Source organism: Choloepus didactylus, chromosome 5, assembly GCF_015220235.1.
Source record: "Choloepus didactylus isolate mChoDid1 chromosome 5, mChoDid1.pri, whole genome shotgun sequence".
Classification (NCBI taxonomy): Eukaryota; Metazoa; Chordata; class Mammalia; order Pilosa; family Megalonychidae; genus Choloepus; species Choloepus didactylus.
In genome coordinates this window covers 98,103,028-98,122,544 of record NC_051311.1, presented here as the reverse complement: position 1 = coordinate 98,122,544, position 19,517 = coordinate 98,103,028, and the positions used below count along the sequence as shown (strand labels likewise).

Below are 19,517 nucleotides of genomic sequence, written 5' to 3'. Positions count from 1 at the left end.
AAAAAAAAAAAAAAAAAAAAAAGGGCCCTCCTCAGAGATCTAATGGGTTATTGAAATGCTAATAGACAAAGCAACCAGGGCCATTAAGGAAAGGTCCACAGGGCAGAGAGATCAGCTTTTCTTCGGGATTTGCATATGCGCCTCAAGGCCTGAGCTCCGCCCTTCCCCTTTCTGTGTTCACCAGAACTCCAAAAATCCTCTGCTTTATTTTGGAGTTTTTCGTGTTGTTTTTTTTCTATGCCTGTCTCCTCTCTGCTGGGCTGGCTGCTCTCAGAGTCTCTGGTGTCTGGTCTCAGTCTATCTATGGTTGGAGTTTGAATCAGTAGAATGAGTTTCTGGTAAGAGCAGCCACTGCAATTCTCCCTTCTCCTTCCCGGAGCTGACAGCCCCTCCTCCCCCGGGACTGAGCCTGGCAGGGAGGGGCGCGGGTCCCCTGGCCGCAAAAACTTACAGATTTCGCTGATCTCAGCAGTTCCACGTTTTCATGAGTGTTGTATGAAGTATGCCCAAAGACAGATTGCTCTGTGGTGTCCAGTCCACGCAGTTCCTGGCTTTTTACCTACTTTCCTGGAGGAGTAACTAAAACTTACAGCTCACCAGTCTGCCATCTTGCCCCGCCTCCACTAGTTACACTCTTTACGTTAGATGAAGGCATTTTCAAATTTCTCAGTATCTCTATAGTGGCCAGCTTAGATGATGATGAGACTTAACGATAAACAAAAAGAAAGACTTCACTATACTTTTGAATCATTGTAAAATGTTTCTTTAGTTAAGGGAACTTTGATCCTTGAAGATGACCAGGAGAGAACACTGTATCATTCTTTTGTGTTAATACACCTTTTTAGAAACAAGATATTCTCAGTTGCTAGGGAACAAGTAGTTCAAAAGCCGAACGAACATTTAATGGAGAAAATAGTAATCCACAGACAAACCATCCCGCGTTGCTAAATTCAACTAAAATTAAGTGAATTGATTTTTTAGGTATCTAATATAGGTGAGGTGACAATGAATCTATTTTCCAGCCGGCATTAGTGTTGAATATATATTGAAGATATATTGAAGAATTAATTCCTGTTAGCCAATAAAGACAGTGAAATTAGAACGAGAGTAGGGAGATTGACCCTATATTTTCTTTTAGTTCCATGTCTTTATTATGAGATGGAATGATATTTATTCATCTAATTCATCTCTATTTTATATAATATGTGCACATCTTCTATTTTTATATTTTTAGCTTTTCTGTCTAGACATTCGTCTCAGAATCCCACACAACTGTAAACATAATAATGAGCTAATTTCATAAATTCCTAAAGCCTAGCAGAAATTATCCATTTTTCGTAATAGAGCTCACCTTTCCTATTCATCAGAATTTAGTGACTAATGAAATGAAAAATAGTGGTTAAAAAATTCTGTTCAGTTGATTACAACTTTCAAAGCTTAGGATCTTTGTTAGTATTTTTATTTTTGGGAGTAGTGAATCATTCAAGTGATGGGAGCTAATTGTAGAACTACTCATAGAAAGTACCAGTGCCAAATTCAAGGGAACTCTGAAAAAGCCTGGGTCCCCGTAAGAACTCAAGGTGTTTCGTACATAGGTGGGCAGGGAAAGGCTTTCCAGGGCCAAGACATGGCTGACGTCATCTCGATTTCTGCCTTTCTTTCACACAACTAGAGATGAAATCCTCTCCCTTATTCTTCTATCTCATAATTTCTCTTTACCTTCTGACTGTTACTTCCAGATTCCACTAAACTCCTATTGGTTTTCTATTGCTTTTGTGACAAGTTACCATAACCTTATTGGCTTCAAGCAACACAGATTTATTATCTTAGAGTTCTGAAGATCCATCTTCAAAGTCAGCAGTGTTGGGCCAAGTCTTTCTCATGCTGCATTTCTCTGGTTCTCTCTTCCATAGCACATCTCATTTTTCTACTTTTAAGGATGTTTGTGATTATGTTGGGCCCTTGTGGACAATCCAGGATAGTTTTCTTATTTTAAGGTCACCTGATTGGTAATCTTAATTCCATCTGCAAACGAATTCCACTTTGCCCTGAAACATAACATGTTCACAAGTTCCATGGATGAGGATGTGGATATCTTTGGTGGTGGTGGGGGGGGAGGGGTCATATTCTGCCTAACACTGTTAAATTTATCTGAAAATAACTATTATCCTATGTTGAAAGAACTTGATTGGGTCGTCTTGTTATTATTGTTTGTACAGATCTTTTGTACCTGGCTACCTCACAGGCCACGTATGTCTGATATAAGTACTGATAGGATTAACTAGGGACCAGGGAATGACAAGGTCATACATTAGAATACTGTCACCCATGTACAAGGAAACCTCTAGGGCTCCCCTTCCAGCAGTGGCTTTCAAAGGGGCAAATTTCCCTGAGAAAGAAGGCTATGGGCATGGCAGGGATCCTGATTGCTTGTTTGCAGCATGTTCCATGGGAGGGAAGTAAATGTGCAAGTGATAGCAGTGGCAGGGGATGGAGGGGGTCTTGTCAGAATTGGTATACTTAAGGTTTAATATGCAGAAATTTGATTGTTTCTCTTTAGGGAACTTAATATGCTTATGAGCTGCAGTTCCCCAGGAGGGAAAAAAAAATCTCATACTTCAAGGTTAGTCTCTTTCAGTTCCGAACAGCCTTTGGGGTCCATTAAGGAATTTGTCAATTACAGATTTGAACTCTGTCAGAATATTCATTATTGTTCTTGACTTGGCTCCTTGGCTTCTGGGTGCAATGGGAAACTTAGGTGAGAAGGTGTCTGGTGTGCTTGGTCTCTGCTGTTCTCTTCACATAGACATTGAGCATGATTGTTAATAGGAACTTGGCCGTCTCAGGCTGCCTCAGGCCCTCAGTTCTGGCTGGTTCCTCACTATTATCCTTGAGCTCGACCTCTGCTTTCCAATGTCCATCTCTCAACCTCTGCTTTGAGATCCTTGTATCCTAACCTGAGGCAGGTCCTCAACACTGGCAGACATACAGACCCTTAATTCTCACCTACCTTTCTCATTCCTCTAAGTGACTGTTGAAATATTCCCATATCTCCAAGCCTGCTGTAGCCAGGGGAGATTTGGGGATGGAGTAGCACTGCAGACCTTTGCCTAAACATGACACACCACCACTGTCACCTTTGCTGCTTTGGGCAATGATTTGCTTCTTCATGATGTAAAATGGCATTCAGATTTCCTCTACTCTGAAAGTCCAAAACCTGAATCCCACTGTTCTCATTAATGTAATGTAGTTTTCTAGATTTCTTAAAGTGAATAAATGATATATGTATGTGAAGCAACTAGCAGATTGTTATAGAGTTCCTAAAAGTGATTGGTAATAAAAATCTTCTAGGTCATCCAAAACTTGGAAGCATATGTAGTTTTCAGTAAGCTCCTCCAAGGTGTATGTGTTATCCATGGCATGTTGTAAGCATTATAGTTTCCAAAAAGAGTTTTTAGAAATGATTTTTAAGAAATTATATCAATGAGTGTTGTCACTTTGTAGATATTACATTGAAGGTTATTTTAAAATGCTACATATTTACTAAAGTTTGAAAATTATCTTGAAATCTTGGACTTTCATTAAAGCAAAGAGATTTAGAAAGAAGTTTACAGTAAAAAAGTAAGGAAAAACATAACCTATGTTGTGATCACAGCACATCTTGATCTGTGAATGTAATGGGGAAAGAACATTAAAGCGAGTAGTTAAGATTGTAAGAAGTAAAGAATGAACATTCTAAGACTATTCTTTTTAAGACCTGTGTCAAAGAAGGCAGTGAGAGGACTTGAACTATAGGAAAACTAAAGTACAACTAAAGCAATGCAGGAGAGAAAACGTCTTGTCTTGAATTCTATATGTATGCTACATTTTATAGCAGGAAAAATGAAGGTCAACGTCACCCAGCTTGTGAAGAGTTGATATGTGATTGGAACAGGGATCTATCTGGTGCCCAGATCTCTTATTATTTTCACCATACCATTTTTCCTTCAGAAAAGAAACTGAATAAAATGATAAAACAGAAAATTATTTTTAAAAAACAAAACAAAACAAAAAACCCTAGGAAATAGAAAAGAGACTTAAAGTAGTGTTTAAAATAGATAAATAATTAATTATTGGAGAAGAGTGGCTTATTTTAGTAGTGGATGGAATTAAAATACATGTACATTATGAAAATTATTGTATAATTTTAAAAATTCATGTGAAACCTTCTATTCTAAAAATTATTTACTAAACATATATCAGGAGACTTTTTTGAAAGATTTTCAAAATACCTTTTATTTTGAAACCAGAAGCAAGAGTTAGTTCTTTTGGTGGTGCAGATATAATTTTAATTCATTTTTATTGCCAAAGAAAACATTTCAGATGTCATTTTTTAAATATAAAAACTACAGCAGAATATTTACATTAGACTTCATTTATTTAAAGTTAATGTGTGTTAGATTTTTTTTTTATTTCTTAAATATTTAAAAATTACTCTAGAAACAGAATTCAGGAAAGTCTTCTCTGTATATTTGAGGAGAAATGTATATACTTGAAATAAATTGTTTTGATTTACAATAGATTCATTCTTTAAAAATGCCTAGTAAATTTTCCAGGGGTATGTAGGTAGTTACATAATAAATGACATTATCTGTAATGCATTATGTGAAGTACATATTGCACATCCTGAACTAATCTCCATTAACTATGAAGTATATTGTATTCCCTATACCACAGGAAGGAGGTCAGACTTCATAAAGAAATGAACAAACTATTAATGGTACAAAGCACAGCTACATTTCACAATCATTAGCTGTATTGGTTTTACTGCAAAGAACTAAATATGCTGTATCAAAGTGATGTTGAGGTATATATATCTGTGCCCCAAATCAATTAATCTATTCAGGATTTCATGTTCTTGGGTCTCATCTTAGGCTGAAATGAACAGAGATCTTTGGTTTGGATCTAGTTCTTCATGGATAACCTGGGTCTTTTAGAATAGGATTTGGTAATCTGCCCTGAGCAGGAAGCATAAGCAATCCAGTAGTACACAGGAAACCTGGATGAAATCAAATATGGGAATTTTATATGACTAAATGAATGTTCCTTGAATCAAATAGTTGCAATGAAAGTCTACAAGGTTAAAGTTCAGATAAATATGAGGAACTTCATAGTTTGAATAAATTAAAATTTAAATCTTTTTACAGTCTTTGTTTCTTTGTCTTTTTTTTTTTTTTAATTGGATAAGTTTTTTTGTGGATTTATAGAACAATCATGCATAAAATACAGGAGTCCCATACACCACCCTATCATTAACACTTTGCAATGGTATATTTGTTACAATTAATAATAGCACATTTTAATTACTATACTATTATAGTCCATGGTTTAACTTAAGGTTCACTGTCTGTGTTGTGCAGTTCCAGGGATTTTTTTTTTTTTTTTTTTTTTTTTTTTTTTAATTCTAGTTTCATATATACAACCGAACATTTCCCCTTTCTGGTAAAGTGTTGATTTTTAGTCAATTAAATAAAAAATGATAATTAATTCAACCTACAAGTTCTGTAATAAGGAAATGTTAGCATGTATATCTGATCTGTGTCCATTTAAAGCCAATGTTCACTGGTGACATCGTGTTCAGCCAGGACCAGGCTTTAAAACCTGTTGGTAGTAAAGCAGAAGGCTCGAATTCTGCCAGAAAAAAAGCAGGGTTGAACTGGTTCCTGGTTGTGCCTGGATTCATTTCTCACAAGACAGTAGAAACCTGCCAGGCCCTGGCTTTCAAAGATGGGTTAGTCATGCATGTGTAACCCATCTGTTGGATGCATGAGGGATTTCCTTCCCAAGCGCAGAACTTCAGCCACAAACATGACCACTCTGGGTTGTGTTTTTTTTCCACCCCCTCCTTTAATTCTTCCTCTCCTGCAGGGTGCATATTACAGGCCCTGTTAACCAGGTGCAGCTTATGGCACTGTAGGGAAATCCTTCCACAGACCGTGAGGTGAGCCAAAATGTAGCGAGTTTTGCCTTAGCTACCTAGCTTATACAGAGTATAGTTTGATACACATTGGTTTTTTAAAAAAATTCAATTTGATTAAAAAAAAACAGCATAACAATGTTAACCAAAGTTTTAATAAAGATCACCATTCTGTGCTGGTGAAGTGCCCTGTGTCTTCTAGGTGAGCTTTAGCAGCAACTTAGTTATCTTTCTTTCTCTCTCACACATGCACACACACACACACACACACACACACACACACATCCCTATTTTATAAGTTTTACTAGCACATATTTGAACCTCAGTTTTTGCAGGGAGGTAGAGCACTAGAATATCTCCCTGAATACATTCTCTGTTGCATTTCCTTTCCTTCTATCTTTGTTCACCCCATAGACACCCTCCTGGTTTGATCTCCCATACTTCAACGCTCCCCTTTCTATTATCTAGAATGGTTTCCCTTTTTCTTTGAAACTGATGGCAGTTAATGCCAGGTTTTGATGTTGGGGTAGAGCATCAACCCACAAAACTACACACAAATCCATGTGGTACAAGATCTTTTGCAACTGTTAACATGATCTTTTATTTTGGTGGGCTGGTGGTCTTATAGCAAATTTATATTTATCTGTTTTTTAGTGACACATTTAAACTCCAAAAAGTTCAAAATGGAGGGAAAAAAAAGGGTGGTGGTTGTAGTTTTAAAATACATTCTAGTGTGTCCTTGGGAACCAAATAAGCAATTATTGTTCTCATTTTCTTTTCTCCTCACACAGATTTATGAGAAATACCAAGATTTATATACTGTGGAACCAAATAATGCACGCCAGCTGGTGGAAATTGCAGCCAGGGACATTGAGAAACTTCTAAGCAACAGGTCTAAAGCCCTAGTGGTGAGTGTAGTTTGGATCTACTTATTTTATAATTTCCCGTTACTTATCTATTATTTATTTTTCATGCTTGGATTTGGATGCAATCTTTTGTACACTTTCTTTAACTTGGTAATTGTTTTACCTAATGTGATAATAAAAAATGGATATGATGTTGTGAGTCTAAATAATCAGCTTATTGCTAATTATTAGTTTATTTTTATGTATTAGGAATTTTGATATGAAGGGAATAACATATTTGATACATAGGTATGCTTATGCATATGTAAGTAATGATGCATAATAATGAAATAAAACATGTTTAAATCTAGCATAAAACAAAAAATCCAGAATATTCTTGAATCTTTAGACTGCCTATAGTACTTCCCTAATCACATAAGTGTTTGCTAAACAAGGTATTTAGTTTGCTTCTTTTCTTATCACATTGTAGTCTTCAGTGACTTGCTTTCCTCCATCCACATTATGTTTGTGTGTTTATCTGCATAGTTGTGCTTAGCTTTAATTCATTTATATTCAAGATATATCTCAGTCTACTTATTCATTCTCTTTGGTAATGCATATTTCCAGATGGATGCTACTATGAATTTTCTTGAACAAGTCTCCTGGAATACATGTGCAAGAATTTCTCTAGGGTCATACCTAGACTTGTTGGATTGTAGGGGATGCACAAAGTCAGCTTTTCAAAATTATAATAATTGTTTTCTAAAATAGCTGTATCAGTTTAGACTTCCACTAGCAGCATATAAAAGTCCCTATTGTTCCACATCCTGGTCATATTTGACAATGTCAGATATCTTATTTATAGATAATCAAATGAATCTAAAATGGTACCTCTGCTTATTATTAAGACATCTTGGTATATATTCATTCACCATTCTTGTTTCCTCTTCAGTGTATATCTGTTTGTATCTTTTGTGCACTTTTACTTTTTCAGTTGATTTGTAGGTTATAGATTCTTGATGGTAATTCCTTGTAGTTATATTTGATACAAATGTCTTTCTTCAATTTGTAAGTTATTCTTTTACTATCTTTATGGAGAATTTTGATGAGATAACTTCTTAATTTTAATATAATCAAAGTCAACTCTCTTTTAATTATTAGTATTTTGGGTATCTATTTGTTTAAAAAATCTTTCCCTATTCTGAAGCTATGAAAATTTTGTTAAATAATTTATTCTAAAGGATTCCAGGTTTTTTCTTTCACATTTAAGAATTTAACCCATCTGGAACTAGTGTTAGTATATAGTTTTAGACTGTTTCCCCCAAGGAGCTCTAATTATCAAACTAGATATCTGGTATGCCAAGCCTCCACTATGTCCTTTCTCAGGGGGATCTTGAGTATTCTTGAACTTTCACCCTTTATTTAAATTTTAGATTCATCTTGTAATTATCCAGGGAAATCCCTATTGGGATTTTAATTGGTATTGTATTGAATCAGATCAAACTGATAAGAATTGCTCTCTTTCTGGTATTTTGTCTACTTATAACCATGATATTCTTTCCATTTAGCAAGGTTGCATGCTATTCAGTAAAGTTTTAAAAATTTCTTCATAAAGTTTTTATACATCTTTTGTTAGCTATAATGCTAGCATTTAAGTTTAGCTCCCCTTTAGATCTCTGCAATTATGGGTATTTGTCCCCAGGATGAGTCTGAATTTCCTATTTACTTAATACTCATTGTTCATATTTTCAGTTTAAAATATTTTCTATGTATCTTGGCTCTCAGAAATTTCCTTGTTTTCTTTGGCCTTAAAATCTTTATAAAATTGCATTTCCTGTACTATCCAGGATCTTGTAGTATAGCATGAAGATTCTGTGATGATTTGAAGCTGTCTGTTCCCCAGAAAAATATATTCTTAAATCAAATCCTTTCCTGTGGGTATAAACCCATTGTAAGTAGGATCTTTTGATGAGACTACCTCAGTTAAAGTGTGACCCACCTCATTTAGGATGGAATTTATCCTATTACTGGAATCCTTTATTAATAGAATGAATACAGGGAGAGAGGGAGAGGGAGAGAGAAGAGAGAAGAGAGAAGAGAGAGAGGAGAGAGAAAGGAAAGAGAGAAAATCATGGAAGCAAAAAGCTGAAAAAAATAAAACCTGGAAGAGAAGGGAGAGACCAGCAGACGCCGCCATGTGTCTTGCAATGTGGCTGAGAGCCAAGGATTGCTGACAGCTAGTCTTTGGGGAAGAAAGCATTGCCTTGATGAGCTGATTTGGACATTTCCCTGACCTCAAAACTGTAATGAATAACTTCCCATTGTTGAAGCCAACCCATTTCATGGTATTTGCTTTAAGCAGCCTAAGAAATTAAAAGTTCTTTGTAACATCTGGTATGACATAATGCTAGAAGATGAAAAATTTAATATTTTTTTTTGTAAATAACCGTGAGGAATTCAAGGTAAGACCAACTTTCATGACTGGAATATGCACAGCATTATTACTTCAATTTTGGGGATGTGAATAAAATTTTGAAGTGTCATTTGGTGATGTGAAGTGTATTTGCAATGAAAATTTGCGTAACAAAATAAGGTACTTTCTACTTAAGTATACAAAGTGAAAAATATTCTGGTGACAGCTGAAATGATTCCATTTATATTGACTTCATCAACTTACATTTTTCCTCCAAGTGTAGGAGGCAGGTGATCTGGATATCAAAGTACCATGGAAAAAGTTGTATGCTGCGTTAATTGGGTCAACACGGAAATCTACTGAGATTTCTTTTTTATCATTTGGAATTGAAACTCAATACACCTGGTGCATTAGTTGAGTCCTGGGGGGATCAGTGACTGTTTTACATGCATAATGGCAGAATAGAGAAGACACAATGACTGTGGCATTCCTTGGCTGTCTGCTGTCAATCTTTGGTCCTTAGCTTCTCACATGGCAAGGCACATGGCAGGCTCTTCTGGCCTCTCCCTTCTCTTACAGTTTCCATTGAATTTCAGTGTCTTCTTTCAGAGGTTTCCTCTCTCTGTGTCTGAGTTTCATTTCACTTATAAAGGACTCCAGTAATAACATCAAGACCTATACTGATTGAGGTGGGCCACACATTAACTGAAGTAACCTCATCACAATGACTAATTAAATGTAGAATCAGCCAGGTGTGTATGTGAGAGAGAAAGATGAATTTTTGTTTTCAAACTAAGTTCTTCATTTCACTTCTTTGATTCTACAGAAATAGAAGACACATTATTTAGAAGAGAAATATTTTGAGGCTAATTGAAAAAAAGGTGCATCCTCTAAATGGATGCAAGATGGCATTATTAATTTATTTCTGTTTCTGTTGAAAGCTTATACTCGGGGTGACAACCATATTAAAGGAGCTTTAATTTATCTGGGTGGGGCACTAATGTATTCTATAAGTAAATATGGAATCCGTTAATATTCCATATGGATTAAAACCATCATTATATACATCTGAAGTAGATGATAAAATTTAATGCTGGTTAGACTTTATTGAGTACTTACTAAGTAGCATTATCTCATTGCACTCTCAAAAGAATACTGCGCTTTGGGTGCCATTATTCCTTTCAATTTGCAATGAGGAAACTGGTCTTCAAGGGTTCTCATAACTTGCTCACAGTCATGTAATAAGTATTATGCCCATGCTCCTTAAACTTTAATGTGCATATAAACCACCTGTGGCTCTTGTTAAAATGCAGATTTTATTTCCATTAGATCTGGCCTGAGATGCTTCATTTCTAAGAAGCTCTCAGGTCTTGCTGATGCTCCTGGTACAAGAACCACACTTTGTGTAGTAAGGGTGTGATAGGATTTGAATTCAGATGTGGCTGACCTCAAGATTTATATTCTTATCTATCAAATGCATCCTTTGGCCTGAAGAAGTGTATAATCATATCAAGGAAGAAATGATGGTAAATGCTGTAAATTATGGTTCATACAGACTGATCAAGAATTGGATATTCTAGTTAATAGAATATCCTGGAAGGCTATGGAGTTTTCAATGAATGCTAAATCAACTAACCATTTTCAAAAAATTGTTCAATGAAATAAAATCTGGTATTGAAGAAAATTTTATTCTTATTTGAATTTTAAAATTTTTAAAACTTTTTTTTTTCAGTATTATTTTAGGTTCTTTGGAAGCTCAAACAAATACCATGAAATGGGTCAGCTAAGCAATGAGAATTTATTTGCTAACAGTTTTGAGGTTAGGAAAAAAGTCCAAATTAAGGCATCATCAGGGTGATGCTTTCTCCCTGAAGACTGTGGCATTCCTTGGCTGTCTGCTGTCAGTCTTTGGTCTTTAGCTTCTCACATGGTAAGGCACATGGCAGCCTCTTCTGGCCTCTCCCTTCTCTTAGTTTTCATTGAATTTCAGTTTCTTGCTTTCAGAGGTTTTCTCTCTCTCTCTCTGAGTTTCATTCCACTTATAAAGGACTCCAGTAATAGGATAAAGGCCCATTCTGATTGGGCTGGGCCACACCTTAACTGAAGTAACCTCATCAAAAGGACCTACTTACAGTGGTTCACACCCACAGGAGTGGATTAACTTGAAGAACATGTTTTTCTGGGGAGCATGTGCTCCAAACCATCAAAAGTATCAAGACTATAAATATAAATTACCTTTGAAAGTATATCATAGGTATAAAATCTGTGAAAGAGAAGTAACTTGAACTGGTTGTTTTCTTACATGTGTGTTAAATAAATTACCTAACAGTTTATGCTGGCAATTCAGAAATTTTCATGAAATTAACAACTGGAGTAGGTCTTCTTCTTTCTTTCTTTCTTTCTTTCTTTTTCTTCTTTCCTTTCTTTCTTTCTTTTCTTTCTTTTTCTTTTCTTCTTTTCTTTTCTTTCCTTTCTTTCTTCTTTCTTCTTTCTTTCTTTTCTCTTCTTCTTCTTCTTTTTTTTAACAGAATGATTACTTTTCAATATATGCAATTATTTATAGTTTATGCATGCAGTTTTATATATTTGAACATTAAATTTTAATTCTGTCTTTTATAGCCTGTTCATTAAAACAACTCAGAATAACTTATTTTATTGCTTTTATTTTTCAACTTCAGCATTTATTTTGATGTGTAATTAGACTCATTTTGAGCTATAGTCTTTGACCTGTTTCCATCAACCACCTTTCTCTGTTCTTGTGACTATAAAATCATGTTATGATTCTGATGATTCAGAGACATTCCGACCCTTATAGGAAATCCTATGATGTAGGCACACTAAATATTATTTATTCTTGTTTTATAATTGAACTCAGATAGAATCTAGGTTCTTGTGTGAGACTGCATAGACAAGCATGAGTTAGTGCTAGAATTCAATTTTTAGACTTCTGTCTACAAATCCAGTTTTTTTCCCCTCTAAACCTACACTGATAATAATTTTAGCCATTTTATTTCCAGAAATTTCTACTAAGATGACTGTTTTACTGATCACTTGCTATATCTATGGTTGAAAAATTGGCATGATATGATAATTGTCCTGTTAACATTGTTGGATGTTTCTTTACTGATAGCAATCTCAAATCAAACAGTGTCTGGAAGGGAAAAAGAAAACAATCATTTCACATCATTATTAACATTCATTTCAACCTGAACTAGGGTAAAATATCTGCAAATGTTAATTAACAATTCCTGGGAGAAAGCTTTTCAAAATAAAACTATCCAGTTTCCCATGGTGCTTCCTGAGAGATGGAGGTGAATGAAATCAGTGTTCTCATTGTTCGCCAAACAGCCCCATCAAGGATATCTGAGAGAATGAAGACTGCTGAGCATTTCACTCAAAGAAACTAGGATCAAAGTTATAATAAACTAATTTATCTAGTGACACTTTTCCAATTATTGCATATCCTGTTTCCCTCTGGTTGTCCTAGTAACTTAAATTAAAATTGCTCCAATCTATTATGATTCTTTAAATACCATATTGCTTGTATTAGTCAGCATTCTCCCAGGGAAACATAACTGACAGGACACACAACACACACATACACACACACACATATGATGTAAATAATGTAAGATTAATGATGTGTATGATAGGATTTGACTCACATGACTGTGGAGATAAGCAGATAGGGAAGTCTGAATTTCATAGGGCAAGCCACAAGTTGGGAACTATGATGAAAGTTTTCAATGAATTCTCCAGGAGAAGCTGGCTGGTTGAAGTAGAAATAGAAATTCCCTCTTTCTGATGGTTGAAAATCATTGTTCTCTCCCTTAAAGACTTCAGCTGATTGGATAAGACTTCTCTCATTGTTGAAGGTATCTCCTTAGTTGAATGTGGATGTAATAATTACAACCATAGGTACAACCAACATACTGATTGTACCAGTTTGAATGTATTATGTCCCCCCAAACACCATTATCTTTGATGTAATCTTGTGTGGGCAGACCTATCAGTGTTAATTAGACTGTAATTCTTTGAGTGTTTCCATGGAGATGTGCCCCACCCAACTGTGGGTGATGACTCTGATTAGATAACTTCCATGGAGGTGTTACCCCACCCATTCAGGGTGGGTCTAAATTGAATCACTGGAACCATATAGATGAGTTGACAAACAGAAGGAGCTCAGTGCAGCTGAGAGTGACATTTTGAAGAGGAGCCACAGCCAAGAGGGACACTTTGAAGATGGCACAGAATCTGAGAGAGTAGCTGCAGATGAGAGACAGTTTGAAGATGGTTGTTGAAAGCAGACTCTTGCTCCAGAGAAGCTAAGAGAGTACAAACACCCCAAGAGCAACTAAGAGTGACATTTTGAGGAACTGCAGCTTAGAGAGGAACATCCTGGGAGAAAGCCATTTTGAAACTGGAACTTTGGAGCAGATACCAGCCATGTGACTTCCCAGCTAACAGAGGTTTTCCAGATACCATTGGCCATTCTCCAATGAAGGTACCTGATTGTTGATGCATGACCTTGAACACTTTATGGCCTTAAGACTGTAACTGTGTAACCAAATAAACCCCCATTTATAAAAGCCAATCCATTTCTGGTGTTTCACATTCTGGCAGCATTAGCAAACTAGGACACTGATGATTTAAATCAACAAAATATCTTCACAGTAAGATATTTTGACCAAACAACTGGACACCATAACAAAGCCAAGGCGACCCATGAACTTTACCATCACAGTCCATTCCTTGTCAATTAGATACACATGCACATCTCCTTAAACCATACTTAATCTCTAAATAAAAACAGTAACAGTCATATTTTCTGCTAACGTAATTCAGCTGTTCTGGAAAAAACACTCTTTCCCCAGTAGAAGGTGCAAGTCTTTTGGGTAATAGTCACTCTTAAACTTGATATCCTGTAACTTAAATATTATGACATAAAGTTGACGAAACTTATGATATATAAGGGAATATGATAGGGAAGAAAACAGAGATCTATCTCTATATATACATTCATAACAAAACAAGGAAGAAATATTCATGACCATTATAGTCCTTGTTTCAGTAATTGGTTACATGGTCATAACTCATTTATAACAATATTCTTCCACTGTTCATTCCATATTCTCTTTATCCTCAGCATGCACCTCAGCTGCTCATGCTTCTTATATTGTGGGGTGACCCAAACCTTTATTCCTGAAGTTTCTGGGCCATTGGTAGTCCTGTCTGGATTGGTTTGTTGCAGTTTTCCATTGACTTGAATAATCACAAGGCATGGTAGTATAGAGATGCCTTAAGGGAGTTCCTGTATTCCAGGACATCTTTTCTGTGCTGGTTTGGATCTGTTATTTACCCCAGAAAAGCTTATGTTCTTTTAATCCAATCTTGTGGGTGCAGACCTATGGTGGTGGGACCTTTTGATTAGGTTGTTGCTGTGGAGATGTGAACCTGCCCATTCAAGGTGGGTCTAAATCCCTTGCTGGAGTCCTCTATGAGGGGACAAAAGGCAGAGATATTTTGGAGAGGTCAGAGAGAAGCTGAGACAGAAGCTCAGAGACGTTTTGGAGAAAGCCACTGAAACCAGAAGCTAAACCCAGGAGAGGAGGATCAGCAGAGCCAGCCATGTGCCTTCCCATGTGACAGAGGAACCCTGGACGCCATCGGCCTTTCTTTGGGAAGAACAGTTCCCACTGTAATATCTGACCTTCAGAGAAGGTATTGTCCTGTTGATGCCTTAACTGGGACATTTTCATGGCCTTAGAACTGTAATTTGTAAACCAATAAATCCCCATTGTATAAGCCAACCCATTTGTGTGTATTGCATTTAGAATAAAACACTGCCCCTTCCATGATGGAAGTGTTCCAATTTAATCATCCTGCCACCATGTAGCAGTTGATCACTTCTCAGGGAATGCTGCCAAAAGCTGTTTCTCACAGGAGAATAGTTATCTGCAAAGGGTGCTTTGCTCCAAAATCCTAAGGGTCTGCACCGTGATTCTCCTATAGGGGCCTGCTAAAGGTTCCATGCAGCATCTCTATTTGCCACTGAAACTTCCAGCACTATTGAATCTGCTGGATCATATGACCCATGTGGCAGAGCAGCTTGCACGGCCACCTGGACCTGTCACAGAGCCTCATCTTGTTCTCAAAACTGGCAGCTTTTTGGGTCACTTGGTAAATGGGCCAGAGTAGGATACCCAAATAAAGAATATGTTTTTTCCAAAATCCAAAGAGGCCAACTAGGCATTGTGCCTCTTTTTTGTTTGTAGGAGGGATCAGATACAACAGTTTAGCCTTCACCTTAGAAGGAATATCTTGACATATTCCACACCACTGGATGTCTAGAAATTTCACCAAGGTGGAAGGCCCCTGAATGTTTGTTGGATTTATTTCCTACCATCTGACATGCAAGTGCTTTACCAATAAGTCTAGAGTAGTTGCTTCTTCTTGCTCACTAGGTCCAATCAACATGATGCCATCAATATACTGGACCAGTGTGATGTCTTGGGGGAGAGAAGGGTGATCAAGGTCCTTGCAGATTTTGACATGTGGCTGGAGATTTCATATACCCCTGAGGTAGGACAATGAAGGTATATTGTTGGCCTTACCAGCTGAAAGAAACTTTTTTCTTGGGTTTTTTACTAACAAGTATCAAGAAAAAAAGGATTTGCCAGATCAATAGCTGCATACTTGGTATTAGGGATTGCATTGATTTATTCAAGCAATGATACCACATCTGAAATAGGCTGCAAGTGGAGTCACCACTTGGTTAAGTTTATGATCATCCAGTGTCATCCTCCAAGATCCATCTGTTTTCTGCACAGGCCAGATAGAATTGAATGAGGATTTGGTGGGAATCACCACCCCTGCATACTTAAGTTTTTGATGTTGGCATCAATCTCTGCAATCCCTCCAGGAATGTGGTATTGCTTTTGATTTACTATTTAACTAGAAATAGCAGAGTCAGTTCTAGGAGATTCTGTGTGGCTTTTCCTACCGTAATAGCCCTTACCCCAGAAGTCAGGGAACCAATGTAGGGAGTCTGCCACTTGCTAAGTATGTCTGTTTCAATTATGCATTCTAGAACCTGGGAAAATAACCACAGAATGGGTCCAGGGGCCCAATGTACTCACTGTGAGACAGACCCGAAATGAAACTTCATTGATCACCTTATCCATTACTCTGAACGGTGGACCCTCATGATGGTTTTTCTTGTTTTTTTTGTTTTTTTTTTTGGCTTTTATAAAAGGGGTTTATTTGGTTACACACAGTTACAGTCTTAAGGCCATAAAGTGTCCAACCTCATGATGTTTTAAGTCTCCTGGAATTAATTGCACTACAGAGTCAGTGTCTATATAATTCCTGAAATGTCTGATAATTTCCTTTTCCCCAGTGGAATGTCACCCTGGTAAAGACTGTAGATTCTTTGGGAAAGGCTGAGAAGAAAATTAGCAGTATAAATTGACCCAAGTCTGGGAATTGATTAGGGGGGTTGTGAGTCTCTGGTTTTGTAATTCTAGTTAGACTTGTTCAGTTGACCTAGAACTGTTTTGCCTATACAGATCAGTAAAATTTTAGTAGATTTCCCATCTATTTTACTTGTTGATACCCGTCATCTACTAGCCAATGCCATAGGTCTCTGCAATCAACTATTTTAATTATCTGCTTTGTGTCTCCTGTCCATTATGGTAGCCATGCCCACCTTGTTTTTGGCGATTAAGTGCTACCACTTGACTTCTGCCAACCTGGGACCTGATCATCCCCACTATGTTTAAGGATCCAAGTTCAGTGGCAGCAGTTTCCACAGTAATATCTGACCTGCAGAGTAGAAGAACCACAGAACTGTTCAGGGATGATGGAGTTAGTTCCACAAACTTATTCTGCACAGTCCTGATTAAAAGTGTATCCTGTGGACATTCCTGGGATGGGAGAGCAGGTCTTACATGATAAAACAACTCTAACATTCCAATCTCTCTAAGCCTTTGGATCCCCTCATATACATTATACCAGGGCAGTTCTGGCATTTCAACATCAAACAATGTAGGACACCTTTTGATCCATTTTTCTGCCAACCACCTGAACAAGCTGTTGGTGTTCTTTCTAACCCCTTGAGCTACAACACTGAATTCAGAATCTCACCTTAGGCTCATACCAATAAATTCAGCCTGATCCAACTTTATATTCCTTCCACCATTGTCCCACACCCTTAATATCCATTCCCACACATATTCCCTTGATTTCTTTCCATATAAATTGGAAAAGTCATTCAGTTCTTTTGAAGTATAGTGTACCACCTCATTTCTGGTGAAATAGGATTAATCTCTTCAGACAGAGGGCCTGAGGGCTTGTTTCCCTCGGGAGAGGTGGTTACAGGTTTATCAGGCACCATGTGCTGATGTCTTCAGGTGGACACTAAATGTCAGATTCCTCAGGGCTGACTGGAGGTATGGTGTCTGGTTACTCAGGGCACACTAGACATGGGGTGGTTGATTCGTCAGGCAGACCATTAAAGGTTTATCTGGCAAAGAAGACTTAGGAGAATGTAGGGTTTCAATGTCTCTACCTTCATCATTATCAGCCCATGTATCTCCATTCCAATTTTCACGATCCTATTCCTTTCCAACACAAACTTTCACTTTCACAGCAGACACTGCACACATACACACATATACATACATAATGTAAATATCATGAGATTTATTATAGGAATGAGCTCATGTTACTGTGGAGGCAGGCAAGCTTGAATTCTGATGGAAACTATGATGAAGATTTTCAATGAATTCCCCAGGAGAAGATGGCTGTTGAGGTAGAGATGGATATTTTTCCTTCTGATGTCTGAAATCATTGGTTCTCCCTTAAAGGCCTTTGACTGGGTGAGAATTTTCTTATTCTTGAAAATCATCAATTTGCTGATGATTTAAATCCATAAAATATCTTCATAGTAACAATCAGGCCAGTGTTTGCTTGACCAAACAACTAGACACCATATCTTAGCCAGGTTGACACGTGAACTTAACTATCACATACCGCAACTCAGCTTAGCTTTGATATTCAGCTTATTGTTAAATAATGAAAACGAGAAAACACAAATGTTTCTTCAAATTGTGTATTAAAGCAGTTACTTCAATGGAAGGATTAGAATGTTGTTTTTAAACTGAATAGTTTTCTTTTATTATTTTTGTGCTCTTAGACCAGTAGTCCCCATTTTTCCTGTGCATCAGCAATGGCCGTAGAATTTAATAACAATGACAATTACTGGCCTTTGTTCTTAGAGATTTTAACTCAGAAAGATAGGAAGAAATGCAAGAGAGGTTAGGTCTAAGGAAGTGAGAAAGAGATGCAAGGAAGAATTATGAAATTCTTCAGAACCTTAAAGAAGAATTTAAACATCATTGCATTTGGCTATTAGATTCATTGGTTTATTTTTGTGAGCAGCTTCAGTAGAGTGTATTGGAACAGGATAAAAACTGCCATGTTAAAGAGTGATAGGGAAGTGAAAAATTGGCAAGGTCTTTGTGTAAGTTTCATGAGGTTTGGTAGAGCAGTGAAGAAGAAACATGGAGTTCTACTGAAGATTTTCTGTTTTGTTTGTTTTGAAAAATAGAAGACATATATACATGCTAATAGACAGTGGGGAAGGAATCTATGGAATTTCAAAATAAGAAAAAAGAAGTTTAAATGATGAAGGATGATTCCAGAAAAATAGAGAGAGAGGATCAGGAGCATATATTTTAACTTTGAAAGAATAGTGGAATCATTTCTTGAGGAAAAGGATAATTATTCTCTTTAAAGTATATCTCATATTTTGTGTGTTGTTAGGAGAATGTTAGAGGAGGTATGAGTCATCATAAAATCATTGCTTATTGTTCTTGGCAAGTAATGATGACTGTCAGTTTCTGAGCAATTATATTGCCAGACATTGCATTAAGTGCTTTACATACATTGTCAAATTTAATCTTCAGGACAACATTATGAGGTAAGTATGTTATTGTGTCTGAAGATCAGAAGTATTTCATAACAATTCCAAAGTCATCCAACTCTAAGTACCACGTAGAGGAGGTTTTAACTCAGGTAAGACTGACTTGTAAAGCTTGCAATTGTCAACATTGTGCTATAGCTCTAGAACCTAATGAATTTAAATTCCTATCTAAATGTATTTTCTATTCCTTTTTCATTTTGTTATGTATTCTGAAAGTTATCAAACATTTATTCTCCAATCTTCTTAAAACATAGAGACCAAGATTGAAGGCAGTACTTTAAAAAAGGAGTACTCTGATAAAGTATAACAGCAAGTTAA

The 19,517-nt window shown here is 36.6% G+C and overlaps 1 protein-coding gene across 13 annotated transcripts in view; it reads left to right on the top strand.

Annotated features, from left to right (window-relative positions):
- Window positions 1–19,517, top strand: part of CACNA2D1 (calcium voltage-gated channel auxiliary subunit alpha2delta 1) — a 526,916-nt gene that overhangs the window by 124,409 nt on the left and 382,990 nt on the right. For all 13 annotated transcript variants that reach the window (XR_005217008.1, XR_005217009.1, XR_005217010.1 and 10 more), the window contains exon 3: window positions 6,748–6,864. Coding sequence is in view for 10 of the 13 variants with exons in the window: in XM_037836528.1 (XP_037692456.1) it covers window positions 6,748–6,864 (117 nt within the window). In the remaining 3 variants the exon portion in view is untranslated. The remainder of the gene's footprint in view (window positions 1–6,747; window positions 6,865–19,517) is intronic.